Genomic DNA, 22622 nt, shown 5'->3' with positions numbered 1-22622 from the left:
ATCATTGCTCTGTTCAGGATACCTATTCTGATTTTCTTTGGGAGATTTAATTTTTAAGAGGACATTTTCATGCCAAATACATTTTAGCTATTATAGCACAGAGAAAGGGGTATTGCCCTTTAGTGGATAGTCCGACATTATGTTTCATATTTTCTACTGTATATCTATTTGTACAGACTGTATTGCATAGGACACCATCTATAGACACACTCTTAAACAAAGAGAATATTCATCCCCAAATGTTGGTAACCCCACTCTTGCCCAGCCTGCTCTTAGCTGTTATCAGGATCTGCCATGTGCTGAAGACCCAGACTGTTGAGACAGAGGTAAATGGACAACATATGTTCCAAGTTTTCATCTCCAGATGTCTTCACTATCACACTGTTTCCAGTGTACCTGCCTTGCTCTAAAACACAAATTCACTAAAAAGTGAAGTTTTCAATATCTTATTATAGTTTTCAGTACTACAAACCTCTTAACTCACCTTGCTTCTTACATTAATTTTACTTAAAATGAAGAAAGCCTTTGGCACTTTCTTTGTCCTCTTGGCTATAGACACTATTATAATTCGCCCAGACTTCTACTGAAAGTGTTCCCCATCAACCTCTTTTCCCTTCTGACATTTATAAGTCCCTTCCCACAAGCTTAATAACTTAGCAACACCCCTGGCATGTTCCATCCTTTCTCCCGTTGCCTCTGAAATGCACCTTATCGCCATTAATTATTTTCAGTGTTTAGATAAGCAATATGTAATGGGTTAGGTGGAAGCGGGGAGGTAGGGTTATGTGCTAGATTTGAGGAGTCATGACTTCACCAGGACAGGACAGTTGAGAGAGAATGTGTTCTCCTACTAGCAGAATAAAAGATAAAATGCTTTAAAAATAATGTGCTTCATGAAGGAGAGGTGAGGAGGCTTGAGAAATGGCCATTAATCCATAGCCACTTGTCAACAGTGGTTTATTTAAACATGTGTTAGACATTTATAATCTAAATATCTGCCTCGAGGTACTTAGGATTTTTCTTTTAAAATAGATTTCTCTTTAGAAACAAAAAAAAAAAGTTTTTTTTTTAAGCTTAAAAGTCTGATGAACCCTTTCAATCAGCTTCTAACCAATTAGAATGAATATTCTAGACTCGAATTTTGTGTAATTTTGGTTAACATGACTTCCTATTTGTGGAAAAGGAAAAAAACTTAAAAGGCTCCAAAAGCTGCTCACATCTTCAACTTTTCTTTAAATATTGACTTTGTGTGAATTAAGTATAAGCTAGTTTAAAACATATGAGTTTTTTCTTACTTTAAATGAAATGTTTTTATAAGTAAGAAGAATAGGTGCTTGGCAAGCTGTCATTATTTTTTGTCAAAGCAAAAATATTTTTAAAGTAACTAATACTATTAAAATAATATTTCCAATGTATCTAGATTTGTCTTGCTTTATACTTATTCCCTGTAGCTTAACTGGTATTACGCAAACTGTCACAAATCTATTTTAAGGTCTTGTACTTTATTAGGAACAGGAATAGGAATTTGGCTGGGAGAATTTATATTTAGGGGGTATTTTTCTATTACTTTAAAGTTACTTTCCTAAGAATTGCTCTAGGCAGAATTTTTCTTATGCAAGCCCATGTGCTAACACTTTCTGAGCCTGTTCATGAATTAGTTTCATATCACATCTAAGTGTAACTAAGGAAAACAAATACAGATCATTTGCTCTGATGTCTCCTTCAGGTTGAGCCGAGGGTCCCATGTATGCTAAGCAAATGTTCTAACACCAAACACACTTGCTGCCCTAGTAGTATTTTTTAAAGCAAGGCTGTATCTTTGCCCATATGTATATATTTAAAATGTGGGCCACAGAACATTGGCTATCCATAAGACTAATTTACTTTTATTACTAAGTGCTCATTGTTTCTAGATTACAGAGATTAGCATTGGCACATATAACCTGGCACAGAAACTACAGAAAACTTGACCTTGACCTGCTTGAAGCTAGGTAGGCTCAGTTACACAACCCTTGGCTCCTACACCTAAGCACCAATGAATATCTAGAGGTCACAGAAAGTGGAGTCTGGCATTTCTCTGGGGAATGTCTAATTATGAACCTATTGTGTGAGAAAATTTAATTCTTAGAAGAGGATTTGAAAAGAAACAATACCAGTGTTGTGCCTAACTATGTAACTAACGGTAAATAGCAACTTCTAAAGTTGTCAATCCGGAGGATGAAATGGGAGGGCGTTGCTGAGAATTGAAGCCAAGATCTTTTGCATGCTAGGCAAGAACTCTACCATGAGCTGCATTCTCTTCCCTGAACTAGAGTGCATTTTCTTTCTAACTAACTCATCCTTAGCTTTCTAATAACTGTCACCATCACCACACACACACACACACACACACACACACACACACACACACACACAAAACCAGCAAACAAAAAAAGCTACATTTAGTTTTTTATGCTTTATTTACCAAGGTAAAGTGAGCTCATAGTATATCATACACCCAAACCCAAGTATAATAATAAATGTCATTAATATGCACTCTATAGAAGTTAAAATAGAAATCCTGAGTGCTGTTAGAGTATCTACTGAATACATCTTTCTACTTTAATGAAGTATTGCCATCTTTCTAATTAACCAGTAATTGTAGAAAGTGGATCTCTGTACATGTTGCAGAAGAACAGAACAGAAAGTTTTTGCTATCCAAATAAAAACCACAGGGTTTTCTACTTGTAAAGAGAGTTTATATATGCTATGTCAGGAGTCAAATCAGATGCACGTGCATACAAATACACACACACACACACACACACACACACACACAGAAACACACACAAATGTGTTTATAGACATATGTGGTTACTTAATGTGTGTGTATATATGTGTGTGTAATATATATATATGTATATATTACACACACACACACACACACACACATATATATATATATATATATATATATTACATATTTGTGTGTGTATAATTACACCTCAGATCTTGCTGAGTTTTATCTTAGAATACATGTCATTGGCCTATCTCTACTGTTGAGTGTTACACTATCTTTCAGTTATGTCAGTTTCAATCCAATGTTAACAGGGCTCTGATCCTCCCTTTACAGTGTGAATTTGACCCTCCTTACTATTCTAAGTTGTAGACTGTTATGGAGTTCTGCTTGCAAGACATCCTGACTTCATTAATATTGGTGTTGCACTTGAAGAGAGTGTAAATGTTCCTTGACTGTCACAAACAAGTAAATGCATTGCTATTCTAAATCACATGGATTTTTTTTTCTATACTAAAAGTCTGGAGATTGATGAGACTGAGATGTTGAACTTCACTCCTTATTTTTCTTCACTGTCCATTACAGGAACATCCGTCATTAGGCCAACTTTCTGAAAAGTTAATAGACAACAACATAAATGTCATTTTTGCAGTTCAAGGAAAGCAGTTTCATTGGTACAAGGTATGTTCACATCTGCAATATCAAAGTTAAAACTCTTGGATTGGTTTAAGTGAGGGCAGTTTTCAGAAGTGGAGATATAGATTCTGGAATTGTGATACAACAAGTGAATTTAATGATGTCTCAGTTAAAGTGAACTTTATAGTATCATTTAGGTGTATATTCTATCCAGGACACCTAGAACTGTGACATGTGGGCATTGAAAACTATGAGAACTATACTTGAGATGCATGGGCACAGCTTAACACCTAAGCTGGCACTGAATGCAGCAGCAATGGGAGACTGCCATCAGATGGAAGTATTTCATACCCCAACTCTGTCCCTTTCAAGCTAGTGCCAAGGTCCATGGCCATGTCCTTAGAATATAGCCTAAGACTGGAGAACAGCAGCTGTCTATTGTTTTAATTTATTTAATTTTTTTGAAGAATTTCAAACATAAGCACTATATTTACATCATTCCTACTCCCTTCCTCTCTCCAACTCCCCTATACCCCCAACTTCCTCTTAAATCCATAACCTCTTCCTTATTATTTAACACATGCACATATATGCATCTATACATATTGTATGTCCTGCTGTTTCAGTGTTGCTTTTATGTGTGTTTGTTCAGGGCTGACTTGGGATTGGATAATTTACTAAGACCTGTCAGAGACTCATCCCTGGAAAAAAGTTATTCTCCCTATTTGTAGCCTTTGATTGGCTGTATAGCCTTTTCTCTAACTGTGCGGTTCCATGAAAATGCTTCTATCCATGTTGGTATGTCAGTTGGTATCATCATTACACAGATCTTGTTTAGTCAGTCATATTGTTGAGATTTCATGGATGCAACTTCAATTTCATGTCTAGAAGATACTATCTGCAGCACACTTATCTGGTTTTTCTTTCTTACAATATTTCCGTGAAAACCCAGTGTTTCCTCCTGACCCCAGACTCCCAGAATAGTGACTCTGAGGACTCAAATATTTTTACAAATACCTACATCATATGCTTTGCTTGTTCCTCAATTAGCTCATAACTAAATATCCCATTTATTTTAATCTAAGTCCTGCCATGTGGCTGCTCTGTAGCTGCTCAGCTCCCATACTTCTGTTCTCCTCCATGTTCCCAGACCAATCCCTGCTTGTCTCTATTCCATAATCCTTTCCACATGCCAGATGTCCCACCTTCTATTCTAACCTTTCCTGTAGGCCATAGATTTTTTGTTTTGTTTTGCTTTTTTATTGACAAGTAATACAACCATATGGCACACAAGAGATTCTCTCTACATTTAGAAGTTGTAGATACATTGATTTTTCAACAGCACTAACACACATAGCTTTGGGCTAGATTATGAAGTAAAAGATCTACAGAAGCCATGGAAGTAACTGAGCCAATCAATGGCTTGTACATGAAAACAGTTTCTGAGGTTCCCAGGAGTCTTTGGTGTACGAGAGGCTGACAAGCAAAGCAGACATTGCACAGCAGTAGCAATCTGGAAATGCCATGTAACTCCCAACAGAGAAATGTGTTGTGCCTGTGGCATTGCTTCTTCAGTCTTTGAGTGTCTCTTCCCTTTCTTGTTTCCATGAGACCATGATACCTCAGTTGTCCTCTCTTCACTCAGCCTTTGTCTCCTTTACAATTTTGCTTCTTCCTTCTATTCTCTACTCTGAACCTCTCACAGTGGCCTGTCTACTTTACACTCATTCATTCATTCATTCATTCATTCATTGAGCCCTTTGGGCAGCCACGTTTTCTTTTGATTTCAACAAATGCTGAAACTCATTTCCACCTTCTACAAAGCTGATGTTTCCTTCATTAGTTTACTTTATACCTAATGACATTGCTATCAGTTTAAATGCCACTTTAAGTGTATCAATACTGCCATTTGAAATCTTTGATGAAAAATTTAATTCCCAGATTCCACAAATGTATGTAAACACAATGGAATCAATCACCTTATAACATATTAGTACATTAACATTCACGTGAGTTAGTTCTGGTCCAAACTGAATAGTTACAAGCCACTAGAAAAATGGCACAAACAGCTGCTGTTTGGTGAGTACCTATTTTCAGATACTGAAAACATCCATTCTTCTAGTACCTTTAGCTACCTATAACAAGAGAAGTATTGTGAACATGCTTCTTTTAAGATGAGCAAACATTTAGAGAAGTTAAGAGCTTGCCTGGTTTTCTAATAACTCAAATTCTGGGCTCTTAACGTCTAGATTAAGAGCTGACCTTCAAATTCTATACAGCTTTTTGTGTCTTTTGCCTCCTGTTTCTCCACTGCTTATTGTCCCTTCATGTGCTATTGGCACCAGGGTTTCTCCCTCCTTTTGTAAATCTGCCATTGACTGATAAAATACAGAATCATGTTTATTGTTAACTGACTTGTGTGCAACGTAAGGATCACTGGGCTCTCCAAGCCTGGATTCTGCTCAGCTTTCCAGTTGCCCTTGCTGTCACCTACTCTTAGAGGGATCATTTTTTATAAACCTTGTTTATCTGGTTTATAAACCAGCATCCCATACTATATCTGAGGTTCATCCTCTATATGGATACCTAGAAAATCCACTTAAATCACAAAGATATCCACAACACTCCCTAAAGCAAAATGTTATGTTGCTCAACATCTAAGTCTCTTATATGGCATAGGAGACCATAGGCCTCTGTCCATCTCTCTGGCCTCATCCTCGACTGTTTCCTGTCTTGGACTTTTTCTTTCAGATGTGTGTCTTATTGTTCTGTGCACACACACACATTTATCAGGCTATACCTATTCTGGGTGCCCTGGTTCTTGGTCTGCCCCCACCCCAATCCTAAAAGCCATTCTCCCTCATTATTACCTTAGCTCTTGCTCATCATTTAGACAAAGCATTTAAGTCACTTTCTTGGGGGGGAACAGTCCATGACAATGTTCCCCAGACTGAATGCTTGCTGGTGTCTCTCCTCATAGTAGCTGGGCATATTTTCATTGTGTCATGTGTATTGTGCTTTGTAAAATTACTCCTTAAGGATTGAAATGACGTGGCCTAGTAATTTTAACATCTCAAGTTAAATTCAGTCAGAGTTTGACACATGGATTTTAAAATCACTAAATCTAAGTCTGGCTGGCACACAGAAGAACTTGGTGAAGCTCAATGAGTAGAAAAATTAATTAAAGCATGAACTTGATGCATTCATATTCGACTTTCTCATCATAATCCTGTGTCCATCATTCCTCATTCTAATGAGACAGACCTCTCATTAAAGGTCTACCACTCAGGTAGACCTTGAAGCCATTTTTCAGTCTCAAGCGATACCTTGAATCTTCTTCATCAGCTCTGTGAATCTTACACCTTAACTATGACTTTCCATCTGATCTGGCATGTCCCAAGATGTCATTCTACAGAACAGTATTTATATTAAGCATTTACCTATGTCACATGGGAACAGAGTTTAGAAACTTAAAATATTGAGAATGCTGCTTAAATAATATTAAAGTATTTGTACATTGTAGGCCCATTCTGAAAATTTGCAAGTGTTGATTTTGGATCTCTAAATAGAGGGAAAAAAATCCATAGAACTTCATCATTGTATTTGCCCTCAGAATGCTTCTCATGTTAAAAATAGTTTAGGAAATGCTGAGCTAACTTTAATTAGATTTGATCATGAAATTCAGGACATACATACCCATTTACACACGGACTACAAACACTGATACTTCTCTTAGCTTGCTTGTGGTTTTTGTCTTTTTTTTTTTCATTCATATAATGGCTTGTCTTCCTGATGGCTATAAAATGTTTAATGTCTTGATTGTTCACTGTTTGCATGCTACTGTCATATCATGCACCCGACTCACATGTTTTACAGGACCTTCTGCCCCTTTTGCCTGGTGCCATTGCTGGTGAAATAGAATCCAAAGCTGCAAATCTCAACAATTTAGTAGTAGAAGCCTACAAGGTATGTTGTACAGTCTATAAATTTTTCTACAAGTCAGCTTTTACTACCATTTTTTTTAGACAAGGTACAAAGCAGCACTGCTGCATCTTGCAAGGAGTGACAGAAAGAATGAAAGACTAGGAATTTAGAGCTGGGGTTACCATTGGATGGACCACAGACTAGCAATGATGTCAAATGCTTGAAAGAGTCAGGTCTGTCTCTGTACCTCATTTGTCCCACAGAGAGGTGCGCTAAGATTGATCCCGCCATCTAAGCTTCCTTTCAGATTGAGAGTTGAGTGAGTTACCATCTTGTTGCAAAACTTTGTATAGTTTCCTACATCATAAATTTAACAAAAACAAGCCAAAAATATTGTGCTATTATTTAAAGAACAATCTACAGGGGTAAGTGGATTCCTCAGGATCTAGAGATTACTAAGAGGGCTTTGTAAGAGTATCCATGATCAGTCATTGCAGTGTTCCAGTCAATTATCTTTTCTTTTTTGTCAAAACAGGCCAAAGTTTCACTTTCCCAGATGTTTTCTTGGACCATTGGTTATATGTTGTCATCAGTCCTGTAGAGAATAGATGCAAGAAGTTTTAAGGGAACATCTGGTCTCTCAAACTGGATCATGTCTGCATTAAAAGGCTTTAGTAAACTTTGCTAATACTGACTTTTCTTTTCATGCCAGTCATTTTCCATACATGACTTCACTCAATCCACACACCTGCTCTATTGGGCAGCAATTAGTAGCCCCATTGTATATTTAGGAACAGAAAAGTATTGACCACGGTCCACACAGCTAATAAACAGGCAGCAGGATGAAATTCCAGGTGCTACTCTATGCCTCAGCTGCTTCCAGCTGTACGGCCTGTTTATCTTTTGTCCTTTGATTTTTTTTTAAATAGGTGTTAAAAACTATGCTTTATTCTCCCATGGACTTATTGGCCAGTTATAAGGCCTGGCTTCTCCAGATTTTCTGCCTGCCTGGTTGCCTGACATTTAGAATTATTGTTGCCTGAGCCACAGAGCTGTGAACCCCATAGGCAGCTTTGTTAACTGTCTTCAGGCCGCACCTGCTTGAAACTTGGGTTCAAAGAGGAAGGTGGGAAACAGACATAGGGCAGAAAATGAAGAAATTGTTTAAATGTATTCTTCTTTAAAGAAAATAAATCTTGATAGATTTGTTTCTGCAGAAAACTTTTTACTGTCTGAAAACTACAGAGAATTAAATGAACACAAATATCTTAAATTAAATCTTTTACTACCATAAAAATAATATTAAATCCTAGGACTGGAGAGACAGCTCAGTAACTAAGAGTACTTGCTGTTCTTCGAGAGAATGGAGATTCAGTTCCCAGCACCCACATGGTGGATCAGAACGATGTCTATGAACTATAGTTTCAAGAGATCTGTCATCACCCTTTTCTAGCCTATATCAGCACTGCATTTGCTTACATACATACAGACAAAACATTCATATGTGTTTTTTTTTCAAATGTTAGATTCATGGAATTTTATATCAAGAAAAGCAAAACATACCCATACTTCATTTCTATCCATAGTTTGTTCTTAAGAGTCATCCAAATGAAAAGGGAGTTTATGCAATTAGTCCTTTTAATTACTACAGTGTATCTGTTTTATTAACCTGAAGTATATAAATTGGCTTCTATTCTATTCTATTGTATTGTTTGTTTGTTTCATAAGCCCAGTTTAGCCTTAGAATCTTGATACTGCTGCCTCAGCCTCCTCCTGGGTCCTAGAATGATAAGCATGTACCACCACATCTAGCTTTTTAAAAATCTTTGTGTTTTAAAAAAAGTGAGGCAGTAAGCTATGAGTGAGACTTTGTCTCAAACAGTAAAAGCAGACAGCACTATTTGGCCTTATGTTCTTTGCCTTGTGCAGGTATGTAGTCACATACCTGTTAGCCTACTGTGGTTCCATGCAGCCTTGCAGTGAAAGAATAATAGTTAACACAACAAAAACTTATTTTGGCTAAGTTAATCTCCTTGAGATTCGATTACTACTATTTTTATGTGTCTATGTCTTCAAAATTCTTTTTAAAGAATAATACAGTTTCAAAATTGTATTATTAAAATCCCAACAGAGACAATTCATAATTCATTGAAGTATTATGCATCCAGAAAAAAAAATGGGGTCTTTCCCAACAACTCTTAGACATGAATAGCATCTGTCCTAGCACCTCTCAGAGAGTAAAGAAGTTTAATAGTTCCCCAGAACCTTGACTTGCAAAGCAAAGGACAGAAAATATTGTAGAAAAATTTCTTCATACAATACTTCAAAGACATAAGTGGTTTGAGAACTTAGAGGAACTGCAAGTGTGGCTAATGTGCTGCTATGGGAGACATGTACTGACCAAAGAAACCAATGCATATCCAAATTAGATTACACCTTTGTAAGGTTCTTCTAGCTTGCCAGAATTACTTGCAGTATATGAACTCTTGGGGGAGAGAAAAGTAAGTGTGTGTGTGTGTGTGTGTGTGTGTGTGTGGTTTCACCTACTTGAATAATATTCATGAACTTGAGGAAAGCATCTTCTTTTGAGGACATGCTATCAGAATTTCATAATCAATTATTCATCAGTAAAAACTCATCTCATATCAAAGCTATTGTTGAAGGAGTAAAGTTACTTTAACTAAAACATTGGAAGCCTGTCTAAGTCTTTTCCTCCAGGGTACAACCCATTCTCCTTTCATAGCCACATATTTCACATCACTGTTATTTTTCTTTATAAGTTTAAAATCAGGATTTTTGCATGTGCCAGGCTCAGATGTATATGACCAAATGCACACATATTTAAAAGATATATTTAAAGTAGTTGGATCCTTTGGAACTGTAATATTGTGATGGAAGGCCTTAGTGTGTGCCCAATACTTGACATCAAGCAGTAGATGTTTAATGAGTGAGTCATTTAATGAATGACTGTGTAAATTAATTCATGGTACTGTACCCTATATGAAGCCCTGCTTTAGAATTAAGGCAAACATCATGGATGCAAGCAAGCATAGAGATGATAAAATCCGTAAGCCCATCTTAGAGAAACTTGTACAACAGTGTTTCACCAGTGATTCCTATGCACAGTCAGTTTAGAAATGCCACCCCCACAAAACTGTTTCAACTATGTATTTATAAAACACTTAACGTTTCATGATAGTCAAAATCATTTGAAATTCAAGTTTCATTTTTGCCAAAACCATGTTTCCTGCTGTAAATTGTCAGAATTCATCAGCTATGAGAATGTTTCTTTAAACTTCATCATTAAATATCATCAGTATGAATTTGAAAAATTATCTTTGCCACACTGGATAAGAGAGGTATTTCTATAGGGTTTTAAATTTGTGATCATAGATATGTGGAAAAATCAACTATTTAAAACAGCTGATCATTTAGTATTTCATATGTTTTAAATATAATTGAGCTGTTGTGAGAAGCTACCATTTTATTCATTTCCCAGATGTAGACTTTGATTAAAGTTAAATATTAAATCCAGGATGGCATAATGATTATAAGTCTGCTTTGTCGCTTATACTAGAAACTACTTCAGTGTAATTAAAAATTGATGTCTCTGCAGAAGATTATCTCAGAAGTAAAAGTGCAGCTGGAAAACCAGGTACACGGTGTCCATTTTAACATCACTGCCATCTGTCCAGATGGGGCCAGAAAGCCAGGCATAAGTGGGTGTGGAAACGTGACAAGCAATGACGAAGTATGTGGCAGTATGTTTTTCTTGTTTAAGACAATTTTTTGGTGTGCTTTCTTAAAAAAAAAAAACAAAAAAAAAAATTACTTTAAAAACATTGCTACTATTAGAATATTGTTTCAACTTTAAATGAGCCTTCCTGTTTCTTCTTAAAGTTACGTCTATACATAATTGACTTCTCTCAAACTTTCAAGTTAAAATAAATATGTATTGTGTTAAGTACTTATTAAATACTTAGTAGTAATATATTTTCTGAGAGGTTTTGCCTAATAAAAAAATAACATCCTTCCAAGCAAGTAGTATCTGTAGATGTAATAGTGACAAAGCCTTTATTGTTTCAAATCTGTTCATTCTCAGAGTATGAAAGGATGGTACAGTATATAAAAGCTACGAATTCCAAAATCTTTCATCTTGTGATGTCCAGGAAAAGGAGATGAAGAAATTTGTTAAAATCAGTCAAATCAGAGGGATGATACCATTTATATAATAACTAGAAAGAGTTGAGAGTCCAAGAGAACTCCAAGACCAGATGAAATGGTTATTCTCCAAGAACTGCCAGAATAGACTACATCATGTTCTCAGCAGGGGCTGGGTAGGGTGTCACTTCTTCAGTATCTCTTACTTCAGCTGTACCTGAATGAACTGGTACAGAGAAATTTTTGATTCTTTCCTCTTTCTTGTTCTAAGGTTCTGTAGTTTTATTACTCTATCCTGTATTGGGAAGAATTTTTCAAATGCAAAATCCTAAAGTTCTAAAATTAATTCAAAGAAAACACTTAAATTTTTTTTCCTCATAGGAACATTAGAAGCTGTGGGTAGTGTGATTGTGCCCACAAGCTGTGTATCTTTAATTAATTATCCTAAGCCTCTAATTCAGTAGTTTCCTCTATAATTTTTCCTTGGATATCATTCAAAAACGATCATATACTAGTTTATATAAGATACATTTGATTTCTGCTACAGAAAAGTTTTTGTAAATTTTTGTAAAAAAAATAAAAGGCTAAATTCTTAAAAACAAAGTGAGTCTTTAAAGACTCAAATATATAACAATGATTTACCTTCCTTAATTTTTTCTTTCTTTGACTATGCTCCTTTCAACTATAAACAGCTTGTCTCCCACGAGGAGTCAACCAGCCTTCAACTTTAGAAGGTCTGTTTTATTATACTAGTTTTAATAGCAGTGGCCACTCATCCTACACATCTGTGTATCCTTAAAATTCTTAGAGGCAAAAACAATTTGAGCACAAACTGACTCCAACCACACTGATTTTAATGTGACACATTTAAATAAAATGTCTTGTACATGGATGCCTAAATATAGATCTTTTATTTCATGCTACATAATTTCCAATTTAAAAGCCCAGCATCCATTATTTTAATGTTGGAATTTAATTACTGTAGTGAACTCATATATAACTGTATGTATATATAAGCTTCCCGATTTTCCAAAGCACCTGAAGCTGAAGTCAGAAAATATAGATATTAAATCAACCATATTATAAATAACAAGAAATTAAAGAACAAGGAAAAATTTTCAGGCAAATAAACTGTTGTTCTAGAGGGAAAAACAAACAAACAAACAAACAAACAAACCACTCCTTGCTACTAGTCCATTCTTTAGTTCTGGGATGACCCCACAGTAACAAGTGACTTTGGTGTGAGGTCTTGAAGCTGGAGAATAAGTCCTGAGCCTCTTTCTCAAGTAACATCAGAGATGGGGTTGTGTTTTCCTCCACTGAAAAACTGTATATGTATATACTAAAGATCATCTCTTGGTCTTTACCTTGAGCCTCTAAAAAGTAAAATACAAATAAATAAAATTGCCCATATGACTAAATCAGGGTTCTGACCCAGAAGATAAGAAACCATTTACTTAGGTTTATTGGTTCCTAATGCCAATTGTTCACTAACCTCATATGTCCAATTCAGAAAATAGAACATTGATTCAGCAGTTGTCCATGAAATCAGTTACCTAAGGTGACAGACACCTGAGGACAAATGGACACATGGTGATTTACAGGCCATTAGCAATTGTTACTTCCTTTAATTCTAATTAATCAGTTAGGCAAAAATGGAATTAAGTGGCAATTATGTACTTACATATTAGATTGCATGCACATGTGATTTATAAATATTGTTGGTATCTCTAAGATGTTCACCATTGATTTAAATATCATTACTTGATATACTGTTTACAGTATCCAAGGATATAAAGATATTTCTATTTTCCTTTGAAATTTAGGTTCTTTTCAATGTAACTGTTGTGATGAAAACATGTGATATCATGGGAGGAAAAAACTATGCAATAATCAAGCCTATTGGTTTCAATGAAACCACTAAAGTCCACATACACAGAAGCTGCAGTTGCCAGTGTGAGAACCACAGAGGACTCAAAGGACAGTGTGCGGAAGCTGCCCCAGACCCCAAGTGTCCACAGTGTGATGACAGCAGATGTCATTTTGATGAAGACCAGTTTCCTTCTGAAACTTGCAAGCCACAGGAGGATCAACCTGTCTGCAGTGGCCGAGGTGTTTGCATCTGTGGGAAATGTTTATGTCACAAAACCAAGCTAGGAAGAGTGTATGGCCAGTACTGTGAGAAGGATGACTTCTCCTGTCCCTATCTCCATGGGGATGTGTGTGCTGGTGAGTTGATATACACAGGCAGTTAGAATTCATAACGATATTGGCATATATATTAGTGTATCTTTAAATCTGATGTGATGAGGTACTGCCACTTAACCCAAAATCAAAGTTCAAAGCCTCATAGTCTGTGAAATTAGGTCATGGCAAGATCATGTTTATATTTTTAGCTTGAGTACTGTGGCTGCTATTTTAAAAAATTCAAAACCTAAAATGAAATATGAATCTCATGTGTCCCTTGATCTTGGAAAGATTTACACAAGAAAAGGAAGTTACTGGTGATTGCCGATGTGGTTTTCTAGAAGAATGGCGGGTATTCTATAAGGGTCTGATTCATTCCAGCACATGGTCCACCTCCTGCTTGCAGAGGATTTTGTTTCTGTCAGGATGAGGGGAAGTGAGATATAAAAATATAATTCCACTCACTGGAAAATGTTTAAAGAACTATTGTAGATAGAATTGTATGTTCGAAGTCATTCAAACCTCACCAATTTATTTTTGGAAAGCCACCAGTCACAGACTGGACAAAGGAATACATTCTTCAGAGAGAAGTGGATTGTTAAGTAATTCAGAAGTTTTGTCCTTCTGGCCACACACAGACCAGATTTTGCAATGAAATAGGATAAGATAAAAATATCAAGATTACTTTTGGCTAATTTAGTTCACTGCCACCTACTGGTTACAGTCCAGAAAAACTTATGCAGCCTTTGAAAATTAAAACAAAAACGTAACTTTAAAATAAATTAAACTACCTGTCATTTGAATTCCTTGATCATTTCTCCATGAAAGGGTAAGTTTACTTATCATAAAGATCTCTTTTTTGTATGTGCATGTTAGTAACAAAATATGTGTTAAGTTATTGGGAAATGGAAATATTTCATTGTTATAACTGTATGGAAATGAAAGCCCATAAAATGTAACTATTCATGGATAAGTAGAAAGCTTGTTTTAAGTTACAGGAAAACATTATTATAAGTTGTCTTTTTATTCTCTTACATATGTAAAATACTCTGTGTTCTAGACATTTATTTAGTTGTAACTAGAATTATTGTTAGGAAGGAAGATTACTTCAGAATAAACCCACAGTTGCCTAATATATTTTATAGGGGAAATAAATATTTTACAGGGAAGAAGAGAATGACATTTCTGGCATTGGTCAGTAGAACTGTCTATCATATACATTTAGAATCTGAGGTTCTGCTGCATAATCTCAATATATTGACCCTGTCTACATGATTTTGACCACACACCCAATGCACACAGAGGCAACTGACGATGTGCTTTGAATTGCTTGTGTGAGTGCAAGTTGACATGCATTTTTCCCTACCACTTTCCCTTGGGAATGAAAACTCATATTCACAGGTCAGCTGGCTGGGATTCAGCGTGCTAGCTACATCAGGAAATGGGATGTGTTCGACATTTGTTTGCCTGGACCTCATTAGTTTTACACTTAGCAAATTGAGCTGAACCAGCAGTAGGCTCTATGGGACAATTAACCTGTTAGGTATTCAGCAATAAGAGAAGGAAGAGGGAGAGAGGGAGAGAAGAGACAGGGGGGGGGGGTTGGGAATAGAGGGGAGGGAGGAGGAAGAAAGGAATACTAGGAGATAAAGTGAAAAAGAGGAAAGAAAAGGAAGGGTGTTTGGTCTATAGTTGGATAAGCTTGAAAATGTATAAAACATACAGTGTACCTCCTTTTGAAGACTTCTACTTCACATTACCATATTAAATTTTGGACACTTCTTATAGTCTAAAATCCATTTATTAGTGTGTAAACAAGATTTTCTCAAGTTAATTGTCTGCAAATAAATGCCCCTCAGGCATGCACACATGCCTTTGTCTTTTCCATTGTTCGGCCTACATAGAACAGACTAAGCCTGCCCTGCTAATACAGTGTTCTGGATAGTGTTCTAAGGATGCTAACCTCTTGCTTAGTGTTCTGAGAATAAGGGGAATTGTTTCTGCTTCTCACAAGACCTATCTTTAACCATGCCTGAACACAGAGAAGTGTTAGAATGTTTGCCCCATCACCCTGCAAAATTCTCCTGAGCCCCTAGCAACAGTGAAGAGGGAAGACTGTGGCAGGCATTGACCAAATGCTCTTACTTTGCTGATTTGAAGTCAGCCCTTATGGTTTCACAATATTTATCTGTTTCTAATTTAAAACTTGAAAGCAAATTGGCATTTAAGCAGTTGGTCAGCCACCAAAGTAGGGGCTTTCTTTGTACATGTTAGCATTACATATTAGTAGGAGAAATATACTTACAATAGAACAGTGTTTAAAACACTTCTTAATTCTGGTACTGACTTGTCAAAACTAATGCTGTTTCCACTCACCAGACTGTTGCATGTTTCATGAAAATGGGGGAGACATTACCAACTCTGTAGGCCTGGTGACCTTGATCCAAGTGTGTCTCTGTTGCAGGGCATGGGGAGTGTGAAGGTGGCAGATGCCAGTGCTTTAGTGGCTGGGAAGGAGATCGGTGTCAGTGCCCATCAGCCTCAGCACAGCACTGTGTCAACTCCAAGGGCCAAGTTTGCAGCGGGAGAGGCACCTGCGTGTGTGGCAGGTGTGAGTGTACTGATCCCAGAAGCATTGGCCGTCTCTGTGAGCACTGCCCAACCTGCCATCTCTCCTGCAGTGAAAACTGGTATGATTCTGTCTCCAAATGAACAAAGCAATCCTGGCTGACAGCTGGTTTTGCTCTTCATTCTGCCTTCTTTCATCTTAGTTGCTGGATTCTTAGTTACTAGCATACAAAAATGATGATTAAAAAGTTAAAAAAACAATCCTGAGTGGGAAACTTTAAGAATTGGGTACTGGAATTCCTAATTTTGGCTAGTAAGTTGCATTGGAATAATCAGAACAAATCTATATAAAGTCACTACTCTGTTTGGTTGGTTTTTTTAAGAAAATGCTTTCCTGAAAACAGAGGTTGCCAGTTAACCTACTTATTACTATTTAGCTGTGCAATGTAAAATAATTTGTTAAAATTCTCTGTGCCTCTAGTTAATTGTGAAAGAATCAAGTGATATTTGTAAAGTTAACTAAAATAAAATTTTTGTACTTGGTACATGGCAGTCAGTGAATAAATGTGACTCATTATAACTAGATTAAATATCTTAATATTTAACATAAAGAATTATAGTGCTATAAAGCACTTAGGGGATGCATAAATGGAAAGTCATGTGTTGCATAACAAAAAATATTGTTTTGTGTAAAAATATTTTTCACTAACAATCTGAGACTTGCTCATAGAGCACTTGTATAAATGTCAGTGTGCCTCCAGCTTGCTTGCTTAAAATTTTAAAACATACTTTCTCAGATCACTAATGCAAGTAAGAATTTTAGAAATATACATAGTTATTTAAATCGTTTAGAAATATAGCATTTTAATATAATGGTGGGGTTTAGTTATTTATTTGCTAGTGAGGATTGAATCCAGGCTCATGGATTCAATTGAGTTGAACTGTGCAAGTACTCTAAAAAGCAACATATCCTACTTATTATATTATTATTATCATTATTTACTATAATTTTATTTTACTTTACAGGCATTGTTTTACTCATGATGACCTTGAATTTACTCTGTAGATCAGGCATTCCTAGGCCATATCATCCTCCTGCCTCAGACTTCATGTATCTGGGATTATTGGCTTTGGCCACCATGCTTTGCTAATGGGTTCAAAATTTGTCCATTGGTTATTTATTTTTCACAGGGTTAGGGTTAGGAATATTCAGTCTATTGACTTTTTAAAGTAGTAATCCTTTCATGTTCCTTGAACAGGAATTGTCTGCAGTGCCTTCACCCTCACAATCTGTCTCAGGCTGCCCTTGATCAGTGTAAATCCTCCTGTGCTGTCATGGAACAGCATCGCATGGACCAAACATCAGGTAAGTCTGAGGAGACTCCTGGGGCAAGGAGTTACCATGTACCTTATTCCTGAAAGAAGGAACAGTGGCTTCATATTGATTCCATTGTAAATTATTGGATTCCTTTTTAAAACAACTCTATCACTGTGTCACAGATATAAACAAAGAAACAGAAACAAAAACACACCCTGTTCTAATATGTATATACAGTATTAAACTGAATCAGTAATCCATTTTTTAATCTCCCAAAGAGAAATACTTAGGTGGTGACACCTCCCTGCTCATTCGCACAGGCTCTATGTGCTGCCTGCCTCCACCAAGGACCAAGAAAATGAATTATCTAGAAGGACTTACATGAGCCAAAAATATAAGTTCACTGTGTAGAATAATGTCACTAAGAGCTCAGGAGCTATGGTTTCCCTATATAACCTAAATTTGTTTCTTCTGCTCACTCTTCACATATCTACAAAAACTTTATTCTCCTGTTTCAGGTAAAACACTAAAATTTTAAGTGATCATCTGCTGTTGTAGTATACCTAAGATCTAAGCTGTAAAACCACCTGTGAAATACAAGCTATACTTGCAGTCAGATCTTTGGAAACGTTCCTTTTGATTCTACTATTTCAACAAATAGAAAACCCAGCCCTGGAGAAATAGCAGAGTAGAAATGTCCTGCACATCTTATGAGTCTGAGGTGTAGCTCTGTTGGTAGAGCACTTGCCTGGCATAGGTAAAGCCTGTGTGCAATTCCCAGCACCACATGAAACTAGGCATCAGGTGACATATGAGAACTTGGGAGTTGGTACCCAGAGATCAGAAGTTCAAGGTCAGCCTCAGATACATGGGGAGTTCAAGGCCATCCTGAGCTATGTAAAATTCTTCCTATTAAAAGGGAAAAAAAAGAAAAAGAAAAAGAGAAAAGTGAAAAGAAAAAAACAACAACTTTGAGGTGGATAATTCTGAATTTGACACAGTGGAAAGAATGTGTTGCTTTTAAGCTAAAAACCTTGGTCTAAAATATAGTAAAGTAAGAAATGTAAGCACTTCTGCAAAATTTCTGTGGGCCTATATCTCATGTACAAAATAGAGGATAAAAAGTGTATTGAATAAAAGGTATGTTTAGTACCTCAAATCAAAGAGGATGTATAATGGGAAAGATGTGAGAGCTATGCTCAAAAACTACTTTTAAACAAAAATTTACTGGAGCACTCCCAAAAGAACTCAAAACACTTTGCACAGGTCTAAGCTGTAAAACCACCTGTGAAATACAAGCTATACTTACAGTCAGATCTTTGGAAACGTTCATTTTGATTCTACTATTTCAACAAATAGAAAACCCAGCCCCGGAGAAATAGCAAAGTAGAAATGTCCTGCACATCTTAGTTTCCCATATTTCATTCCCTTAGCCCACAGTGAATTTGGCTCAGAAAAGAGTCCCATGTGCTGCCAGCTCAGGCTGCAGCAATCTCTCCAGAAAGCCAAGTGCCTTTCTAATAAAGAGGGCCCCTACATATCATTAATTAAGTTAAGTAAACACTACTCTGACTTAAGTGTTGTTGCAAACAGTGTTCCCTTAAAACTCCTTAGAAAAAGACCTAGCCTGACCTCAGCTAAGAAAAGCATGACCAGAGGCAAATGTTGGATCATCATAACAACATTGGGGAAAAATGAATACAGACTTGAACCCTCAACGGGTCCTCTGGCTAACACATTCATAATATTTCTGAAATGTATCAAACTACAAGACTTCCCTCCCCTTAACAACTATTATGCAAGGAAAGGAAAAGAGCATTTGTTAGGCACCTTAATTATTTGTCCACTCAACCACTCTTACAGGGTCTTCTTTCAGTCTCTCTGGCTAAGCTCCCATCAGGCAAAAAGCCAGGATAGGGATCAAGCCACGTGCCCCTCTAAGGATTGGCTTAGCTGATGGAGTAGACTAAGTCAGCCAAGGGATATCACAATCTGTCAGGACATAAGCTATGAGGGTCACTAACCTGAAGGAAAGAAGCTGTAAAAGATCAAATAGCACCACCTTTGGACACACACTTTGTATTCTGTACTCATAATATCTTTAACAAGGAAGCATTGTACCATACTGGCATCTGATGTTCCCATTTCAATGAATAGGAATGGGCGTGTTTTTTAACTCCACAAAGTCTTTTGTCACCAATCACAAACAATGGTCTCTATTAAGTCCACCTAGTTGTAGAAGATCTCTTGCCCCCATTATTGAAACCTTGCCTCATTTAAGAGGCATGCTGGGTTAGCATTGAGCTTTGGAGCCAGAATCAGCTATGACTGGATGCTACTATGCTCATGGCCTTGGCACATCCTCTCTCTAGATGCTCTTTCCTAGGCAACTGCAGCATTCAGACCAGGTCCCTGAAGCGTGCAAAATGGGTGGAGAAACACATGCTTCAGTCCAGGAAGTGTTTTATGAATCTGGGGCAGCTTGTGAGCTCTGTGGAATACCCACTATTGTGCAACCATATTCCTCAGAGACTAGAGTAGACCTCAGGCAAGCACAGAGCTTATACAAATTTTTCCAGTGAGAGTTTGCCAGAGATCTGGTTCTAAAACAAAGGTCTAGCATTTTCCCTCTCCTAACATGGCTTTTCTTTCTTCAGCAAGTGATTATTGTTCGAGGAAGAACACATAATGAATTTGTGGAGGCAAACAGACTAGATTAGTGAAGTTAATTAGTAAAAAGTGAGACGAGAGATTTGGGTATTGTCCAAGATGCAACACTCCTACTTCTCAGAGTCATGATGTCTAATAATAATGAAATCTTACACCAGGGTTTAGAGAAAATATTTATTTCCCTATTAGAGTAGTACTGAGTTTGCTTCTGCAGATGTTTACTTTATTTTCCATTACTGCTGAGCAATAAAGGAGGAGAAAGCATAAAAGGAAAAACACATGCTGAATGCTTGGGGCTGCTCAATATCCTTTTTAAATCATGTTTTCCACATAGTACTGAACTGTACACACCACTATAGCTCTCTCAGTCACTGTTCTAAACAAACTTACATATGGGTAAGAAATTTTGACATAGCAAGCTACAAAAAAATGAAATATTTTAATTGTGAATATTCTCCAAAGAAGGGTTCACTGTTTTGAGTAATCAGTAATGTCAACCTCCTATTGTGAAAATAGAGACTTGTAAAGAAACCTGCTTTTATTATAAGAATGTAAACTATATTTATTTGACAGAAAACTTTGGTTTACTTTAAAAAAAATTTTAACCCATTAACTTGTCTCCTTTCTTGCAGAATGTTTATCTGGCCCAAGCTATCTGCGAATATTTTTCATCATATTCATAGTCACATTCTTGATCGGGTTGCTTAAAGTTCTTATCATTAGACAAGTGATACTACAATGGAATAATAATAAAATAAAGTCCTCATCAGATTATAGAATGTCTGCTTCTAAAAAGGTTGGTGAACTCGGAGGACAATTATATTAATTATATGTGACTGTGCACTTCTAACACTCAGCTCTGTTACTAATCCTAATATTTCTTCTCCATCAAGGATAAACTGATTCTGCAAAGTGTTTGCACGAGAGCTGTAACCTACCGACGAGAAAAGCCTGAGGAAATAAAAATGGATATCAGCAAACTAAATGCTCAGGAGGCCTTCAGGTGCAACTTCTAAATAAGATTAACAAACAAACAAAAACTGTTGGAAGCTGGATGGTTTTACAATTTATTCTAGCAAGTATAATATAAAGTCACAGGAGAAGACAAATTATATTGAAGAGTGTGCCATGAAGACTGGCAAGTGTCTTCACAACCATATGACTCACTCAGCTGCTGAAGTTTTCAGTGAACTATGTGTCTTACTACTGTTGGAGACTAGTGTTGTAGCACTTTATTGTAATATATAACTTATTTAGATCAGCGTAGAATGTAGATCATCTGGGAAAGCACTGATTACACTTTACAGGTACCTGTCAGCCCTGAGCTTCACAGACAAACACGAGGCTATGGAGCAGGTTGCAGGGTGTCACCACCACAGACTGGTGATCCTTCTGTACAACCTGCTGATGAAAAGCATCCAGGAGTAGTTGAAAGCAGTCAACCACACCCGGCAATTGGCATTGTCGAGCTGTGTACAACCAGCTGAGTAAGGGTTAGGCTTTCATTTCAGTTTGGGTGAACAGATGAACTTTAATCTAAGCGGTGTTGCTTTTGAAGCTGTGCAGTTTTGTGCATGCACGGGTCTGTTTTCTTCTCCTTTGAAGCTGCGTGGCTTTGTGCATGTACAAATCTGCTTTCTTCTCTTTTCCAAAATGGATTTTGACTCCAACATCTTCTCCTTTTTGCATTTAAATTCTGTTTTTCTTCCTTTGGAATAAGTTTATAATGTCACAAATGACTGGATTAAATAAGTGCTAAGTTACTACTGCCATAGAACCTATATGACAATGTCACTTTACTAGAATACTGGTTTTAAAGCTGAATGTTAATAAGGGTCACTGTAAGGTGTCTAAGGTCATCTAAGTCCATAGCTTCTTTGTCTGAAGATAGTTTATATATTCTTACCTGTCAAACTGGATGGATTGTTTCACTCTGTCATTGATCTGACCTGTAGCCCGAAATCCAAAAGGTGTCTACAAAACTGCTTCGAGCAGAGTACCCTCTTTTCTGAGTGTGTTCTCTTGATTTTTACTCCAAGATGATGTCAACAGTTTTCAAATGGAAAGCTATATTATTCTTGCCCTCCTGTGTTCCCTAAGGGCATTCCTTGAATCCCAACCCTACTCATAAGAATTCACAAAGGTATAAAATTGGACACATGAGGGTAATATCCTGGAAACAAGCTAATCTCCCCTTTTTGTTAGCCAGGAAATGGAGGCTCAGAAAATTAAAACGATTTTACAAAACACAGACGCGGAGAAAGTGACAATACCAGAGAAGAGCTGCCTTCCAATTACAGGACAGCATTGGACAATAATACTCTACCTCTTGAATCTGTAAAACATCCATGGCAAAATTTAAAATACGATTTATTCAAGTCT

General features: G+C 36.7%; 1 protein-coding gene across 1 annotated transcript in view; it reads left to right on the top strand.

Annotated features, from left to right (window-relative positions):
• Itgb8 (integrin beta 8) overlaps window positions 1-21570 on the top strand; it is a 75474-nt gene extending 53904 nt beyond the window's left edge. Inside the window, exons 7-14 of the mRNA NM_177290.3 lie at window positions 3362-3457; window positions 7289-7378; window positions 10953-11087; window positions 13324-13726; window positions 16149-16374; window positions 17512-17618; window positions 20873-21036; window positions 21134-21570. Coding sequence (NP_796264.2) covers window positions 3362-3457; window positions 7289-7378; window positions 10953-11087; window positions 13324-13726; window positions 16149-16374; window positions 17512-17618; window positions 20873-21036; window positions 21134-21256 — 1344 coding nt within the window. The 3' untranslated portion in view covers window positions 21257-21570. The remainder of the gene's footprint in view (window positions 1-3361; window positions 3458-7288; window positions 7379-10952; window positions 11088-13323; window positions 13727-16148; window positions 16375-17511; window positions 17619-20872; window positions 21037-21133) is intronic.
• The last annotated feature ends 1052 nt before the right edge of the window (window positions 21571-22622 follow it).

This window comes from Mus musculus, chromosome 12 (assembly GCF_000001635.26).
Source record: "Mus musculus strain C57BL/6J chromosome 12, GRCm38.p6 C57BL/6J".
Lineage (NCBI taxonomy): Eukaryota > Metazoa > Chordata > Mammalia > Rodentia > Muridae > Mus > Mus musculus.
Note: the sequence above shows the minus strand (reverse complement) of the source record. Positions and strands in the feature narration are given on the sequence as shown.